Below are 14,669 nucleotides of genomic sequence, written 5' to 3'. Positions count from 1 at the left end.
TGAAAAATCTATCCTTTTATAGATATTAGTTTACAAGATTAAGGAAAATATGCCTGATTCGTACTATTTTCTTATATGTACTCTTAAATAATTTACTGTCTATTTTGTTCCATAAAAAAAAATTTAACCATTAAATGTGCTCTACTTAAATATTTTAGATTTATGTTTCCAAAAACTTTAACAAACTGAATACACACATGCATATCCAATTGGTACAAATAAAAGAGAAACTAGCACCGTTAATACTATTTGCATTTGTTTTTTTTTTTTTTTAAATGTTTCTACACATCTTTTAAGATACGAAAATAAAAAAAGGTTTCTAAATAGCGTTTGGTTATTAAATGCTTTGAGAACGGGAACAGAAACAAAAAATTAACAAAATAGTTTTTGTTAAGAAAACAAAAAATGGTTGAACGTGTTTTTTTCACATTTTCATTTTTATTTTCTAACTAAAGCTATAATAAATATTTTTAAAAACATATCCAGACTAATATCTTAAAAAATTTCTACTTAAAACAAACTATTTTTAAAACACTATTTAATGTCCAAACTGACTAATAACATATCCAATGCAATGCTATAATTAACGTGTCAATTGTAAATTTAACATTCGAGTGTAAAAAATACTCTCCAATACAATGTTATTTGTTGTGGTAAATTTTTCATATGCTATACTTTGTGGCAAATTTATCACCAGTTATAGCATATGAGAAATTTAGTATTTGATTACTATTGGTTGAAATGTTTACTTTTTCCATATAATTAATGCGATTTTTGCATTTTCTAATTATTTTAAAAATAAAAGTTTATTTTTACAACTTCTAAAACTTAATAATTAGCATTTTAAATAACATTATGTATTAGAGCAAAAATGAAATAACATAACTTTTGGGTTATTAGCATAAATGGTCCCCAACCTATTTAGTAAGTTACTGTTTGGTCCCCAACCTTTGTTTTTTGGCAAATCAAGCTCCAACCTTTTAAAACATGTGCTATTTGGTCCTTTCTGTCAAGATCCATCCAAAATCTAACGGCTCAATGCATGTGACCACCCACATGACCCAAATTGTTGGTGGAAAGATGAAATTGCCCGCTTGCATGTGATGTTTTAGAAGGGCATGAATGGTCTAGTCAATAAAATTGGGTTTAATAAAAATAAGAAAAGAATTTAAATAGACCAAAAAAAGACTGAATAATTAGAACAATAGTTCTATGATCTATCATGCCGATGGTTTGGGGATCAATTAAACAAGAAAAGAAGTAGTCAGATTTTCAATAACTTAAGGTAAAGACAAAATTTGCAGAAGAAAAAAAAAAGATTTGAGAAGAAATAAACCATTTTGCAATGCCAACTTCTAATTGATATTCATAACAAATCGTATATCCTCATCCATTTTGCATATAATGATCAGATTGAAGAACAAATAAACGAAAATGGTCAGACATGTGAAGACATAAACCAAAACAAAAGAAAACGAAAAAAATTGAAAAAGACAATTGTAGTTTAATAAGGTGCAAATTTAGTGGAGACTTGAGCGATGGATGCAAGCTGCCCAGCCACTCAGAGGCGAAGTCGATCACCAAAGGATGGCATGTATATCTATTCGGTCGATATCGCAGAGAGGAGCATGCGACGATTTTTCCAGCAATGCTTCAAATCTCGACGATCTCCATCGAAAAAATCGGTGATGGGTTTATGGCTGCAAGGATCTGCTCCAGATCCGTAAGACCCATAGAGATCTGCGAGATCTCCTTCACTGATGCTGGTATGTTACAATCACACAATGAGTTTTCTTCCATTCCAATACTTGCAACCATTGCAGCCCTTAAATCAAAGCAAAAATTTCACAAACCCTAGAATTTTTAAACGTAAAAATAAGCCCCAATTCGAGCTACAAGTGTTTTTACACATAAACCCCAACAATCTGGGTCACATGGGTGGTCACGTGGGTGGTTACGTGCATTGGGCCGTTAGTTTTTGGATGGATCTTGACGGAAATGACCAGATTGCACATGTTTTAAAAAGTTAGGGGTTGATTTATTAAAAAAATAAGAAATTAAACTGTAATTTACTAAATAAATTGGAGACTATTTATACCAATAATCTTATAGTTTTGATGCTAAATATATAATTTAGATTAGCACTAGCGATGGATGTGCGCATTGCAGTAGGAGATAATTTTATATCTTAGAAAAAGTTAATAATTTATGTACAATAGAAATAGATTATTTTTATATGTTTATACATGAATATATACATAGGACATTGTTATATGAAAATATTTACAATAAATATATATATAATATATTGTTATATGAGGTTATTTACAAAATATGTCTATATATAACATATTGTTACAATATATATATATAACTTTTTCTCCTTCTTTGCTGTTGTCGCTCATTTGTTTTTTTTTTTAACTGTAAAATATAAATTTTAAAAGATATTAGTATTAGTAATTGAAAAAATTGGAAATAGTATGATTTAGAAGTAGTTACGTTACCTGGTTTGTGGGTGTTTTCTTTGCTGTTCTATTTCTTTGTCCTTGGAACTATAATAATAAAAGGTTAATAAATTATGTATTTAAAGTTATAAGTATTGTTTTTTATTTATAAATAATGTAAAATAGTAAATATATATTACCTGGTGGTTGATTTTTTTAGATATGATGTATATGGATCTATTGATGTTGTTGTTCTTGAGCAGGGGCTAGGCCTGTAAAATATTGTTTAAATATATATTTAAAGTAAGAAAATATGTTTTTTTAAATATAATTAATAAAGATGAGTAAATATGTTTTACCTTGTAGTTGATGTTGCAAGTGTTGGCATTTGTAGTGGTGGTGTTATCAATTCAGTTTCTTCAAATATTTTCGAGACAATTGTAGTAATTTGAGGTCATTTTCTTTGAAAATATATTTGGAAGATCTTTGTTTCACCCCTTAGCTAATTGATGATTGGTGGGATTGTAAATGGGTCCATAAATCCCTCGTCAATTGTTAATGTTGAGCATGGTTTTTTTTATTAAGGCTTGTGCTGCTCTGCCAAATATCGTAATATCCATGTTTTCAGTGTGTATGGGGGGAACAAAGGGGGGGGGGGGGGAATTAAATAAAAATAATCTAGAGAAATTGACAGCATTTATTAAGAATAAAGCAACACTTTTACCAATATTGTACATGAATAAGAGATACTAACTAAACAACAATGGTATACATCAACAGCCATTATTCCACTAGCCGTTGGAACCGAATTTTTAGGGGGAAAAAAAATTTTTCAAGCCAAAAAATTTCCTATAAATACCCCCTTCCCCTAACCATTTTTCTCACCCAAAAACTCTCATTCTCTTTCAAGTTCTCTCAATCTCTCTCAAATCTCTCTTAAATCTTTCTTAATCTCTCTTAATCTCTATCAAATCTCTCTTAATCTCCCTTAAATCTCTCTCGATCTCTCTTAATCTCTCTCAAAGCGCTTTCAATCTCTCTTATTTTTCATAATGGCTTCTTCTAGTTATGGTGGTGATATTCCCATTGATGCCCAATTCAACATCGAAGAAGGGCAATTTGTTAATGTTTTTCAAACGCATGAATCACAAATTACGGAAAGAGTTGCTGAAGAAACTGCAAATCCGAGCCCTGATGGACGTACTAGAGGTCGTGGACGTAATGGTGGTGGCATTGGTGGGCGTGGAGGATAGGCATGCGGTAGTGCTAGTGCAAGTGTTGCAAGTTTTAAGAAGAAATACAAGCGCACCTCAGCAGTTTGGGAGCACTTCAACACATTCGAGTAGGTCGACAATAACAGTAACATTAAATACATAGCTCAATACAAATATTGTGGTGATAAATTATAAGGTAACACTATTTACGACACTACACACTTGAGAAGACACTTTGAAAAATGTCTTCAAAAGCAAGGAGGCGGAGCCGATCTCCGCCAAATACAATTATCATTTGACTGCCAAACCGGCAGTCTAAGCACGTGGAAATACGATCCGCAAGTTGATCATATGGAAATGGTACGATTAGTAACCACATTAGATCAACTACTTAGTTTTACTGAACAAAGGCGTTGGTAGCGTTATATTAAAATTGTACATAATCCTAATGCACAATTTTTTTCTAGAACTACTCTTAGGAAAGATGCATTAAAGTTATATAAACAAGAAAGAAAGCATTAATCAACCTTTTACACTCTACTAGTGGTTGTGTTGCGTTAACGGTGGATATGTTGCCAACAAAGATTATTTAGCTGTAATCGGACATTATTATAAAGGTTTTGATTTGGATAAGAGAATCTTAAGTTTTAAATGTGTTATAGGATCACATACTGCCAATTTAATATATAACACAATTTTATATGTCATTGATGAATATAGTTTAAGAGATAGAATAATGGCCATAACATTAGATAATGCAACTGCAAATACTAAAGCAATAGAACTTTTTGAAAATGATTTAAGTTTATTCGGTAATAATGATATATTTCACTAACGTTGTGCATGTCATATAATTAATTTAATAGTAAAATCCGGTTTAAAATCAATGTCAGGTCATATTAAAAGAATTAGAGATAACATTATTTGAAATCAAGGTAGTAATCAAAGAATACAAGATTGATTTAGATTTCTACAAGCATGTAATCAAAATTCTAGAGCATTAGCTTTAGATATGCCCATAAGATGGAACTCCACTTATATAATACTTGAACAATGCATCCCCTATAAAGATGCTATAACAAATTATGTTAGTGCAAAATTAGGACCAGGATTTATAGATGAAATTGATTGGCAAATTGCCGAACTCTTGTTTAACTTTTTAGGTTGATTTCACGAAATTACCTTAAAGATTAGTGGAACTTATTACCCAACATCACCATTAGCGTTAGGAAAATTTTTAAGAATGTCTATTTTATTTAGTGAATTTAGAATACATGGGGTTTTAAGAGTTCCTATCGCCTCTATGAAAAAGAAGTTTAAAAAATATTGGTCTAAATTACCCATGTTGTATGGTTTCGGTGTTATTTTTTACCATAGATTAAAGTTAAATGGTTTAGAAAGTGGATTAGATAACTTAGGCGACTTTTTAGCTATCAATACTACTGACCAATTTCCTAGTATAAAGGAAAAAATATTTTCTCTCTATAGCTCTTATAAAAGTAGGTTTAGAAACACGTCTCGTGTAGAACAATCGCAACAACGAGACGACAATCCGCATTCATTCTTGAATATTTTCGGGTTATGTAAGAAGATGAAGAAGACGACGATGACTCCTCAAGGTCAAGAAGAATCTGGGAGTGGATCTTCATCAAGAGGTGGCGGCAACAGCAATGGCATTAACAAGTTATTAGCGTACCTGAGTGAGGGCTTAGTTGTAGACAATAGTGAAATATTTGATTTGGTTTAGTGGTGAGGGCGCGAGCATTAACTTGGCCGATCCTAACACACCTGTCAATGGATATTTTTTTTATCCCGGTCTCCACTGTTGCAGCCGAACAAGCATTCAGTACAACCGGCCGAATACTTGAAAAACAGACAAACGCATTGCAACAGGATATTGTTGAAGCTTTAGTGTGTATTAAGGATTGGGATCGTTCCAACCAATACTTACACGATACAATCTCACCGGCAAGCCAAGAATGGATCGATGAATTTAATAGATTAACTTTTAATTTTCAAGACGATCCTTCTGCTTCAAATTAAATTTTATTATTGTAATTTGTAAATATTTATTTACTTTGTAATTTGCGTAGTGTTATTGTAATCTTGTATAGACTTTGTAATTCATCCCACAATGATTGCACTCTTTTTTCCTTATCAAGTTTTTATCCCAATTGGGTTTTTCTTGGTAAGATTTTTAACGAGGCAATCATGAATTATAAATTTAAAAATCAATAAAGAAATAATTTATTTTTATATAGTTCGTGTGTTCATTTCAAATTTCAAATTGTAATATATATATATAATATAAAAATATAATATAAAAAATATTTAAAAATTCAGGCATTTTCGGTCGGGCAACGGGCAGCCCGATCGGGCACGGGCAACCAAAGCCTGCCTAATGCCCGTCCAAGGAGAAATTTGAGTCGGGTCGGACAGCTTGAAAAGTTAGGCAGTTCGAGCTCGGTAATCGGGTAAAAATTTAGACTTTTCAGTGGTCACTGGCGGCCCGTCTAAAATTTCAGCACTACATTATAGAATCTGTAGCGATGAGAACTGCAAATCTGTATGTCAATATTTGAAGCTTAAGAAGGTAATAATAATAATAATAATAATAACAATAAGTAAAGGGAAGGACAAAAACCAATATATGATACATGTAAATAAGTTTTACTGTAAAGGCCTAATACGATATTAAAGCTAAAGGGGATAGAACATGAAAAAGGAAGAGAAAAAGGACTATATTATATAAATAAGAAAATGTCCCTTGCAGTCCATTCAAATATTGAAGCTAGAGATAGGAAAATTTGGAATAAAGTAAAAATCAAGAGTTTGCATAGTATAAAAACATAATGGGAAAACGATGGCTCAGCCTTTAGAAAAAGGAGGTAATGTTTGATGTAGCAATTATGGCTCAGATATTTAATATTCTCAACAATGTACAATGAATAAGCAAACTTATGTATCTACAGTGTTTTTATGGCTGCCTACTAAGGGCAACTACACATTTTGTGGCTAGCAACTAAGGGCAACTGCACAAAAACACAGAGGTTAGTAAGTTATCATATTCACTACACGAATTATAAAGTATAAATCACAAAAGATGAGTGATTGGAGTAAAGTATGAATTTATCCAAAGGCTACCAGGTGGATTAAAAGAAGGGGCAAAAAGCTTTGATTTTATTTTATATGTAAAAAACAGTACCAAAGCAGAGACCAATTAAGGGAATACGATGAGATTAAAAACCAGAAGAGAGAATTGAGGAGATAGAGGAAAATAAGAAGGTTGAAAAGAGAATAGAGGCCGGCTGCGCAATTTAATTAAAGAAGGTGAAAAACATTATCTTCAAGAAAGAGAGGAAAAACAAAGAAAAGAACAACATAGTGATTGCATTATAGAATTTGCAGCAATGAGAGTTACAAATATGTACCTCAATGCTTGAAACTTAACAAAGGGAATGAGAAAAACTAATATATGATACATGTAAATAAGTTTTACTGTAAAGACCTAATGCAATATTGAAGCTAAATGGGGCAGAACAGGAAAAAAGAAAAGAAAAAAGGACTACATGATATGATAAGTAAATATCCCTTGCAATCTATTCAAATATTGAAGCTAGAGATAGGAAGATTTGAAATCAAGTAAAAATGAGGAGTTTGTATAATATAAAAACAGAATGGGAAATGTGGAGTCAACCTTCGGAAGGAGGTAATATCGAAAAAAAAAGAAACTATATTAACAGCAATCTCTGGACAAATCATATAGAATTCAAAATATGGAACTTTAATTTTGATCGTCATCGCCATGAAGCAAAGGAACGAAAAAATAAGAAGACTAAGTATACATAGAGGATATGAGATAAACATATTACAGTAATTATCTTGCTCATAAAAAGCGATAAATTGTAAAATTTATCAATAGAACAGTCATGAATACTATGGTTAGACCAATATTAGCAACATTTATTTACTGTGAAAAGAAATGTTACTAAGAGACATGTATATAAGATATGTATATAAATATGTTACTGAGAGGTACATGAAGCACGTATATTGCTAAGAAATGAATAAAGTGCAAGCAAATAGATAGACATATTTAAGCAGTAAAGGATAGGAGAAAAAAGGGCGGGGAGGAAAAAAAATCCAGAGAAATTGATAGCATTTATTAAGAATCAAGGAGCATTTTTACCAATATTGTACATGAATGAGAGATATTAATTAAACAACAAAGGTATACATCAACAGCCATGATGAAAGAAAAACAACACATATCAATAATGCTACAAGAAAGGAATATATACAATATCGGCAAAGAACATCAAAAAAGTATGGGTAAGGGCTATTAATCGTACCTGCAATACTCCAAACACTGAGTAACTCAGAGATGGTTAGACGTAAAGAAATAGCAAAACAGGGTAGTAAATGATGGATAATGAAACAAAGGAGTAAATGAGCATAAATGAAACAAAGATAAGGATAGGTAGTCAAAGGTACATGAGTAAAAGAGCACGACAACAAATGATCATGGGTTGAACGAAGTAGTAAATGATGAGGGATAAAATAGAAGAGAAAAATTGACAAGAGCAAGAGAAAGGAACGGGAGAAGCACAATGAATGAATGCAAAGCAACACTCTTCATAAATAAAGAGACCAAAAGCATGTATAAACAGTAATCAATCTATAATAACACAACACGTAATAGGGCATAGTCAGTTTACAGAGAGTAAAAAATTTAAATTCGTTAATTAAATCACAAAACCAATAGGCTGGTTATTGTAAGAGAAAAGAGGCCGAAAGAGAGAGAAAAATAATAAGAGGGAAAAAAAGCAAAAACGACACAAAAACCGGGAACTCAAAATTACCACAGATTACAGACAATTGGCATATCATTTAATATTTTTGCAGTGAAATGAGAGCAAATGATGAAGCTAGCAAAAGAAATCAGTAATATAGGCACCACAACTCAGCATAAAATTACCACAGATTACAGACAATTGGCATATCATTTAATATTTTTGCAGTGAAATTAGAGCAAATTACTTCGCACGCGGCAGAAAAGGAGGCAAAAGAAATTCCAGCCATGCAAACAGATGTCCTGCGAGAAAAAATCCATGAAAGCAGAGGATGGAGGGCCTGAATCAACAGAACAATATGCATTACCGATCAGGAAATTACATTAGATATTAAGAAGCCAATGATGTAAAAAAAAATGAAGGGGAAAAAAGGGACGGGAAAAAATAAATGAGAAAAAACCGAACAAAAGTAAGGGGAAAACATGCACTGGAACAAAATTATAAGCAACGAAAAACAATTGAGAGGAAACATAATGAAAATCGGACATGAATCACAAATCGAAGCAGCTGAAAACATAGAAGAAAAAAGAAATAAAAGCCCCAAATTTTTGGCCAAATCAAAGGAAAAGAACGAACAAAGAAAAAACCCATAAGATCCCTCAAATTTTCAACCTAAATCAATCGAAAATGACCCAAAGCAAGGAAGGAACCAATGAAAAAGGAAAACGAAAGCCCTAAATTTGGGACCAAACCGAACATATCAAACAAATGGAGAGAAAATGCATATAATCCTAAAATTTACGGCCAAATGAGACTAATAAAACGGAAACATTGAGAGAAAAAAGTGAGAAATACAGATTTCCAAGAGCACAAAGAAACCGAAGAGAAGCACAGTCAAACAAAACAGAAGAAGAAAGGGTGTGAGAAAGAGGCGCAAATAAAGGGAAAAACAAAAACAAAAGCAAAAAGGGACAAAAAAAACACAAACGAAGGAAAAGGCCAAAAATGACATTCAAAAGACCAAAAGGCCCCTGCAGCAGACAAAGAAAGGAGCAGTAAATTGAGAGTAAAATCATCATTTCACTGTAAAAAAATATTTGCATTCCAAATGGTCGAAGACCGAATAGTTGAGTACAACAAGGTGCTGTTTTTTTTGTTAAAATGAACACTCCATAGGCTCTCGTCTCTGCCTCACGTAACGCGCTCAGAGAGACCGGACTATGCTGTCGGACTGTTTTCTGAATCTAAGCTTCCAAACAGAAAATTGCACGGCACCAGAATCCTCCCCAAAAATTTCAGTTTCGAATTTGGGGATTTTCTTCGGAACCAGTCCTAACGCCGCCTCTCGCTCTTCACCAAGACCAGGTACCTTCTCAGCTTTGAATTTTTCATTTTACTTTGTTCAAGTTTAGTTTCTCTGTGAAAAATGTCTTGCATTTTTTTCCCCCTGCCATAGCTCTGAAAGTTTGATTTTTTACCTGAAAGTTTGATTTTTTATTGAAACCTTCATTTTGTTCAAGTTTTTTTTTTTTTTTTTTTTTTTTTTTTTTTTTTTTTTTTAAGTTTTTTTTTTTTTTTTTTTTTTTTTTTTTGTCTTTTTTGTCTGTTTTTTGTTTTTTGTTTTTGTTTTTGTTTAAGCTGGCCCTTTGTTTCTCTCTAACAGCCGACAGAAGCGAGGTTGAAGTTAGGCTTTTGGTTTTTGGAGGTTAGTCTGACAGATTTGTGAAGAAAGTTGCGTTGAGCATTTGGGTGTGGAGAAGGTGTGCATTTTATGTGTTAGTTTGATGAAGTTGATTTGTTTTGGTAATGGGGTCTGTTCAGAAAGTTGTTGAAATTTGTGGGGAAATGAAGGCTTGTGTGTTAAAATTGTTTGGGAGTGTTGTTTTTGGCTCTGCCTTCTAAGTGTTTGATTAAAGTCCCCAGTGAGCAACTTTCTTTGTTTCCATTATTTCGTAACAGTTTCATCGATTCTGAGTCAATCTGCTCGAGTGAAAGGAAGTTGAATGGGTTGAGATTTAACAAGATTAGTCCAACTGTTATGACAATAAAATAAAACAAGGAGAAAATTTGGATTTTTTATTTTTTATTTTTTATTTTTTTATTTTTTGGAAGCAACGGACTCAGGCCTCGTTCATTTCACCGATTCGAGTTTTCAGTTTTAGGTTTTTACAGTAAAAAGTTCTCAAAAAATATCACATTTAACTTTTTCTGCTACAGTGAAAAGCTCTCAGAAAATATCACATCTCAACTCGAATCCGCGAAGTGAACGAGGCCTCAATGTTTAAACTCGCGTTTGTTGGACTTTTGCTTATTTAACTTTGTGATGTTCAATATGATGCTTGTGCTTTATGTTTTAGTGCAATGAAAGTTGATGTAATATATTGCAAGTGTTGAAAACTATTTAAGTTGTTTTTTGGTTTTTTTTTTTAATTAGAATTTCTTAGTTTTTTTAAGGGCATTTTTAGGCATTTTGAGGTCAAAATTGAGTGTTGATTGGGAAAAAAATATGAATTGATGTATTAAATGAAATTTGATGTTATATCTTTGTTGAGATAAGAAACTGAGGGTTTTGTTTCTGAATAAACCTAAAAGATAGATAGGGTACAAAAAGGTAAATAATCCATTTCTCTTCTTTACCCTTACTAGAAACGATTTTATTTTGCGATTTTAGGCTTTTTAAAGCTTTACGTCTATTTATGAGCAATGTTTTTGGACTTTTGACTTGGAAATCTTATTTTTGGTAGAAATGAAGTGGCTTTGAAATTTGCGGTGTAGATTTGGCTGATTGTGGAGCTGGTTCTCGAACTTTTTTTTCTGTCCCAATTTACGACCTGTGATGGCTTCTCTATTCAAGGTAAGGTTTTGTAACATTTCATATTTGTTTCCGATTAAAAGAAAAATTATATTGCAATTTGATAGAAGTTTTTTGAGGTTTTAAGCCAATTTCTTTCAAAGTTTAGTTTAGTAATTGCTTCTGCTTTCTCATGTTGGGGATACTGAATACTAAAGTGAAATTTTCCTTGGGTTTCATATTCATAATTATTCTTGTTTAATTATTTATTTTTTCTACCCAAATTTCTTCTGCATCCATAAGAGTTTCAGATTTAATTTGGCAATGGCTCTTTGACTTAAAAAGAAAAAATCATAGTGCAGTATTTGTGGTTTAACTTAGCCAGATTATAGTTTTCTTTGAGGAATCGTGTTTCAAATAATTTTTTTAATATTATTTATGTCTCTGTGTTTTGTCATAATTACTCTTGTTTTATCTGCATTTTGATAATTTTTCTTTGTTTATTGTCTTTAGGATCCATCCAAGCTTTCAGTATATCGGGATAGAAGATTTCCTGGGTCACAAGAGGAATTTGAACAAGCACTTCTGGCCTCAACTATTGTCTACATTGGGAATATGTCCTTTTATACAACAGAAGAGCAAGTTTATGAGCTTTTCTCCCGTGCTGGAGAAATTAAGAAGATAATTATGGGATTGGATAAGAATTCAAAAACGCCTTGTGGTTTTTGTTTTGTACTGTAAGTCTTCATTCCTCTTAAAATCCTTAATACCTTGTCCTTACTAAAAGAGGTCGTTGACGCCTTCGAAGTGAATCATTTTGCAATTCGTAAAATTGTTCTTGATGTTCTCTTAGAATGAGTCTTTAAACTATAACTTGTTGTAATAAGTAATGTTTTCTCGCATGCTGAAGGCCTATTCTGTCAATATATATCTGAAAATATTGTATTAATAACTGGATACGTTCCAATTAATTTTTATTCTTTAGGTGATAATATGTATGCAGTTCCTGCTACAGTAGTTTCTTAGTCTATTGAAGTTGCAATCATGGTGTTTTTTAGAATTAGAGTGCATTATGGTTTTCCAAGAATCAGAGTGCATTATGGTTTTCCAATGGCTTGAAGAGCCAAACTTTGAAACTCTGATACTGCAGCAAGTGTTCTGCAAATTCTGGCCGTTTGCTTGTATGATTTATGTAATTCCTTTTTAGATTGGTTTTCCAACCTGTAATTTTTGTATCAACATTGATAGTGCTGCGATTTCTGTGTCATGGTCCTGATGCTTTAATCTGTACATATGCACGTGTATGTGGCATCTTTTTTTTCAATTATAAATCTCTAGATTGTCACAATTGAAAGCGCATTTTGCCCATCTACAATAGCACTGTTTCATATTGCAGTTTATCAGTGTCTTGTACCTTATAGAGATGCTATTCTTTCTCCTACTTTATAATTATGTCCTTGCAGATACTATTCTCGAGAGGATACTGACGATGCTGTGAAATATATAAGTGGAACAATCCTTGATGATCGTCCTATTCGTGTGGATTTTGATTGGGGATTCCAAGAGGGCAGGCAGTGGGGTCGAGGTAGAAGTGGTGGACAGGTGAATTATTATTCCTGATGCCATGTATTGACCAAGTTCTAATCTTGTGTTTGATTCATGTAGCTTTTTCTTTTTGATTCATTTTGCAGGTGCGTGATGAGTATCGTACTGACTATGATCCAGATATCCTTTAGAATTTCAGATTTTAAAAATGTACTTGTAGTTTTCGTTCCTTGAGATTTGATTTTATTGGTGATGTAGATAGTTCCTTTTGAGATCTTTTTTTTCTTTCTTTTCATTATAATTTTAACGAGAAAAGGTTCATAATCTTATTTTACTTGTGAGTTAAAAGACCCTCTATAGTTTCCTTAATATGTTATACGTAGAGGTGGTTATGGAAAACTAGTTCAGAGAGAGTTAGAAGCTCAGAGACAGCTTGTAGATTATGGTGCTGGATCGCTGGGCTCTTTCCTGCCCGTTATGCCACCTCACTGTAAGTTGCAGAGATCGCTTTGACTTGTGTATTATGCCTTTTGCTCAAAACTTTGACTAGTTTTTTTTTTCCTCTAAAATGCTCAAAACTTGACTTGTTTGGTTGAATATTTTTCTTTGGCTTTATCTAGTACTAGATCTTTTTGAAGCAGGACTGAGTGCTGCTAGTTTATTCATAATTTTTCCAAGTAGTTTCCTCTACTGAGATGTTTATGCATGATTAGTTGCACTCACATCTAGATCCTGTATAGGATCATACATCTTAATTCCCGTACAATTCATCCAAATAGTCCAAATATGCGTAGGGACTCATTTAAATTTTAAGCATTCATGGAATAATGGGGGACACATTTTACTTCTATAAATAAAAATTACTTGAGATCAAAATTATATGTACACATAATAAATACATAGTTTTGTGTACGCACCCTGCTTTCAAATGTTCGATTTTTTTCAATGGCATTGGCTTGACAGAAATCAGCAAGTTTGTCACGGTCATTAATTATGGTATTTGTCCATTTGATCCTTTCATCGTCCTATAGAAGCATGCTTGAGGGCGTTGAGTGAGATCATTTGGGTTATCCATCCCTGTAACGAAAAAGATTATTAATCCCCATTCGTCCCAAAGGAAAAATATTGGAGCTTGCTCTAATCGTAGGCTTTCCATCGCGCATTATAGTTTCAGCAGCTCATCTTTTCTCTTGCAGATGGTAGACAAGGCGGAAGTCTTGGTCACGGGGGTTCTTATCGGCCTGGCAGAGGTATTCCCTTCAACAGCATTTCTATAATTGGATGAACCTGTTTTACATGTTTTTGAATATCTGTGAATTATTGTTTGACCTGTTTTTTGAAAGCAGATTATCAACGGAAAAGATTCCGGGATGATGATCGCCGCTATGAGTCCTCTAAGAGACGCGCAGACCATGAATCGCGGAAGAACTCTGATCACGACTCCAGACCGGTAATTTCTGAGGACAGTATTGGCTTTATTTCCTCGTCACTTCTCTTTTCTTTTCTCTATTTATCCTTCGTATTCCTCCATCTTCAAGGGAAGTATTTGATTATGTCGAATTGATATGATCCAACAGGAAAAGAATCCAAGGTTTCGTGAGAGTGGTGACTCTGATGATGAAGAGGAAGATGATCGAAAGTGACGAGCTTAGCAAGATTAGTTTTCCCTCCGTTGCCATTTTAGAGCTTAGTTTGTGCAGTCCATTGTGTTAAAAGGATAACAGATTATTAATGCAACTACTATTATTGTGCCTAACACAACTCAACTGTACTCTAAGTGAACCAAAATGATTTTTCCTCTTCTGGTTCATGGTTTCCATATTGTATTGCTTTACCTTTTGGAGAAATCCAAACTTTTTACATTTAGACAGCATCAAATTGA

General features: G+C 32.9%; 1 protein-coding gene across 5 annotated transcripts; it reads left to right on the top strand.

Annotated features, from left to right (window-relative positions):
- Positions 1-9,578: 9,578 nt before the first annotated feature.
- Positions 9,579-14,669, top strand: LOC21402916 (nuclear cap-binding protein subunit 2). 5 transcript variants are annotated; one of them, XM_024176316.1, is made up of 10 exons: positions 9,579-9,816; positions 10,115-10,156; positions 11,196-11,305; positions 11,756-11,979; positions 12,706-12,844; positions 12,934-12,967; positions 13,167-13,277; positions 13,984-14,037; positions 14,134-14,237; positions 14,365-14,669. In XM_024176316.1, the coding sequence occupies exons 3-10, from the start codon at positions 11,288-11,290 to the stop codon at positions 14,428-14,430; spliced, it is 750 nt and encodes a 249-aa protein (XP_024032084.1). In that variant the 5' UTR covers positions 9,579-9,816; positions 10,115-10,156; positions 11,196-11,287; the 3' UTR covers positions 14,431-14,669. The 5 variants fall into 5 exon arrangements, with proteins under 5 accessions (XP_024032084.1, XP_024032082.1, XP_024032081.1 ...); XM_024176314.1 differs by having other exon boundaries at positions 10,115-10,211; positions 11,227-11,305; XM_024176313.1 differs by having other exon boundaries at positions 10,115-10,211.

The sequence above is a fragment of the Morus notabilis genome, unplaced genomic scaffold (genome assembly GCF_000414095.1).
Source record: "Morus notabilis unplaced genomic scaffold, ASM41409v2 Scaffold24, whole genome shotgun sequence".
Lineage (NCBI taxonomy): Eukaryota > Viridiplantae > Streptophyta > Magnoliopsida > Rosales > Moraceae > Morus > Morus notabilis.
The sequence above is the reverse complement of the archived record's forward strand: the minus strand, read 5'-3'. Positions and strand labels throughout refer to the sequence as shown.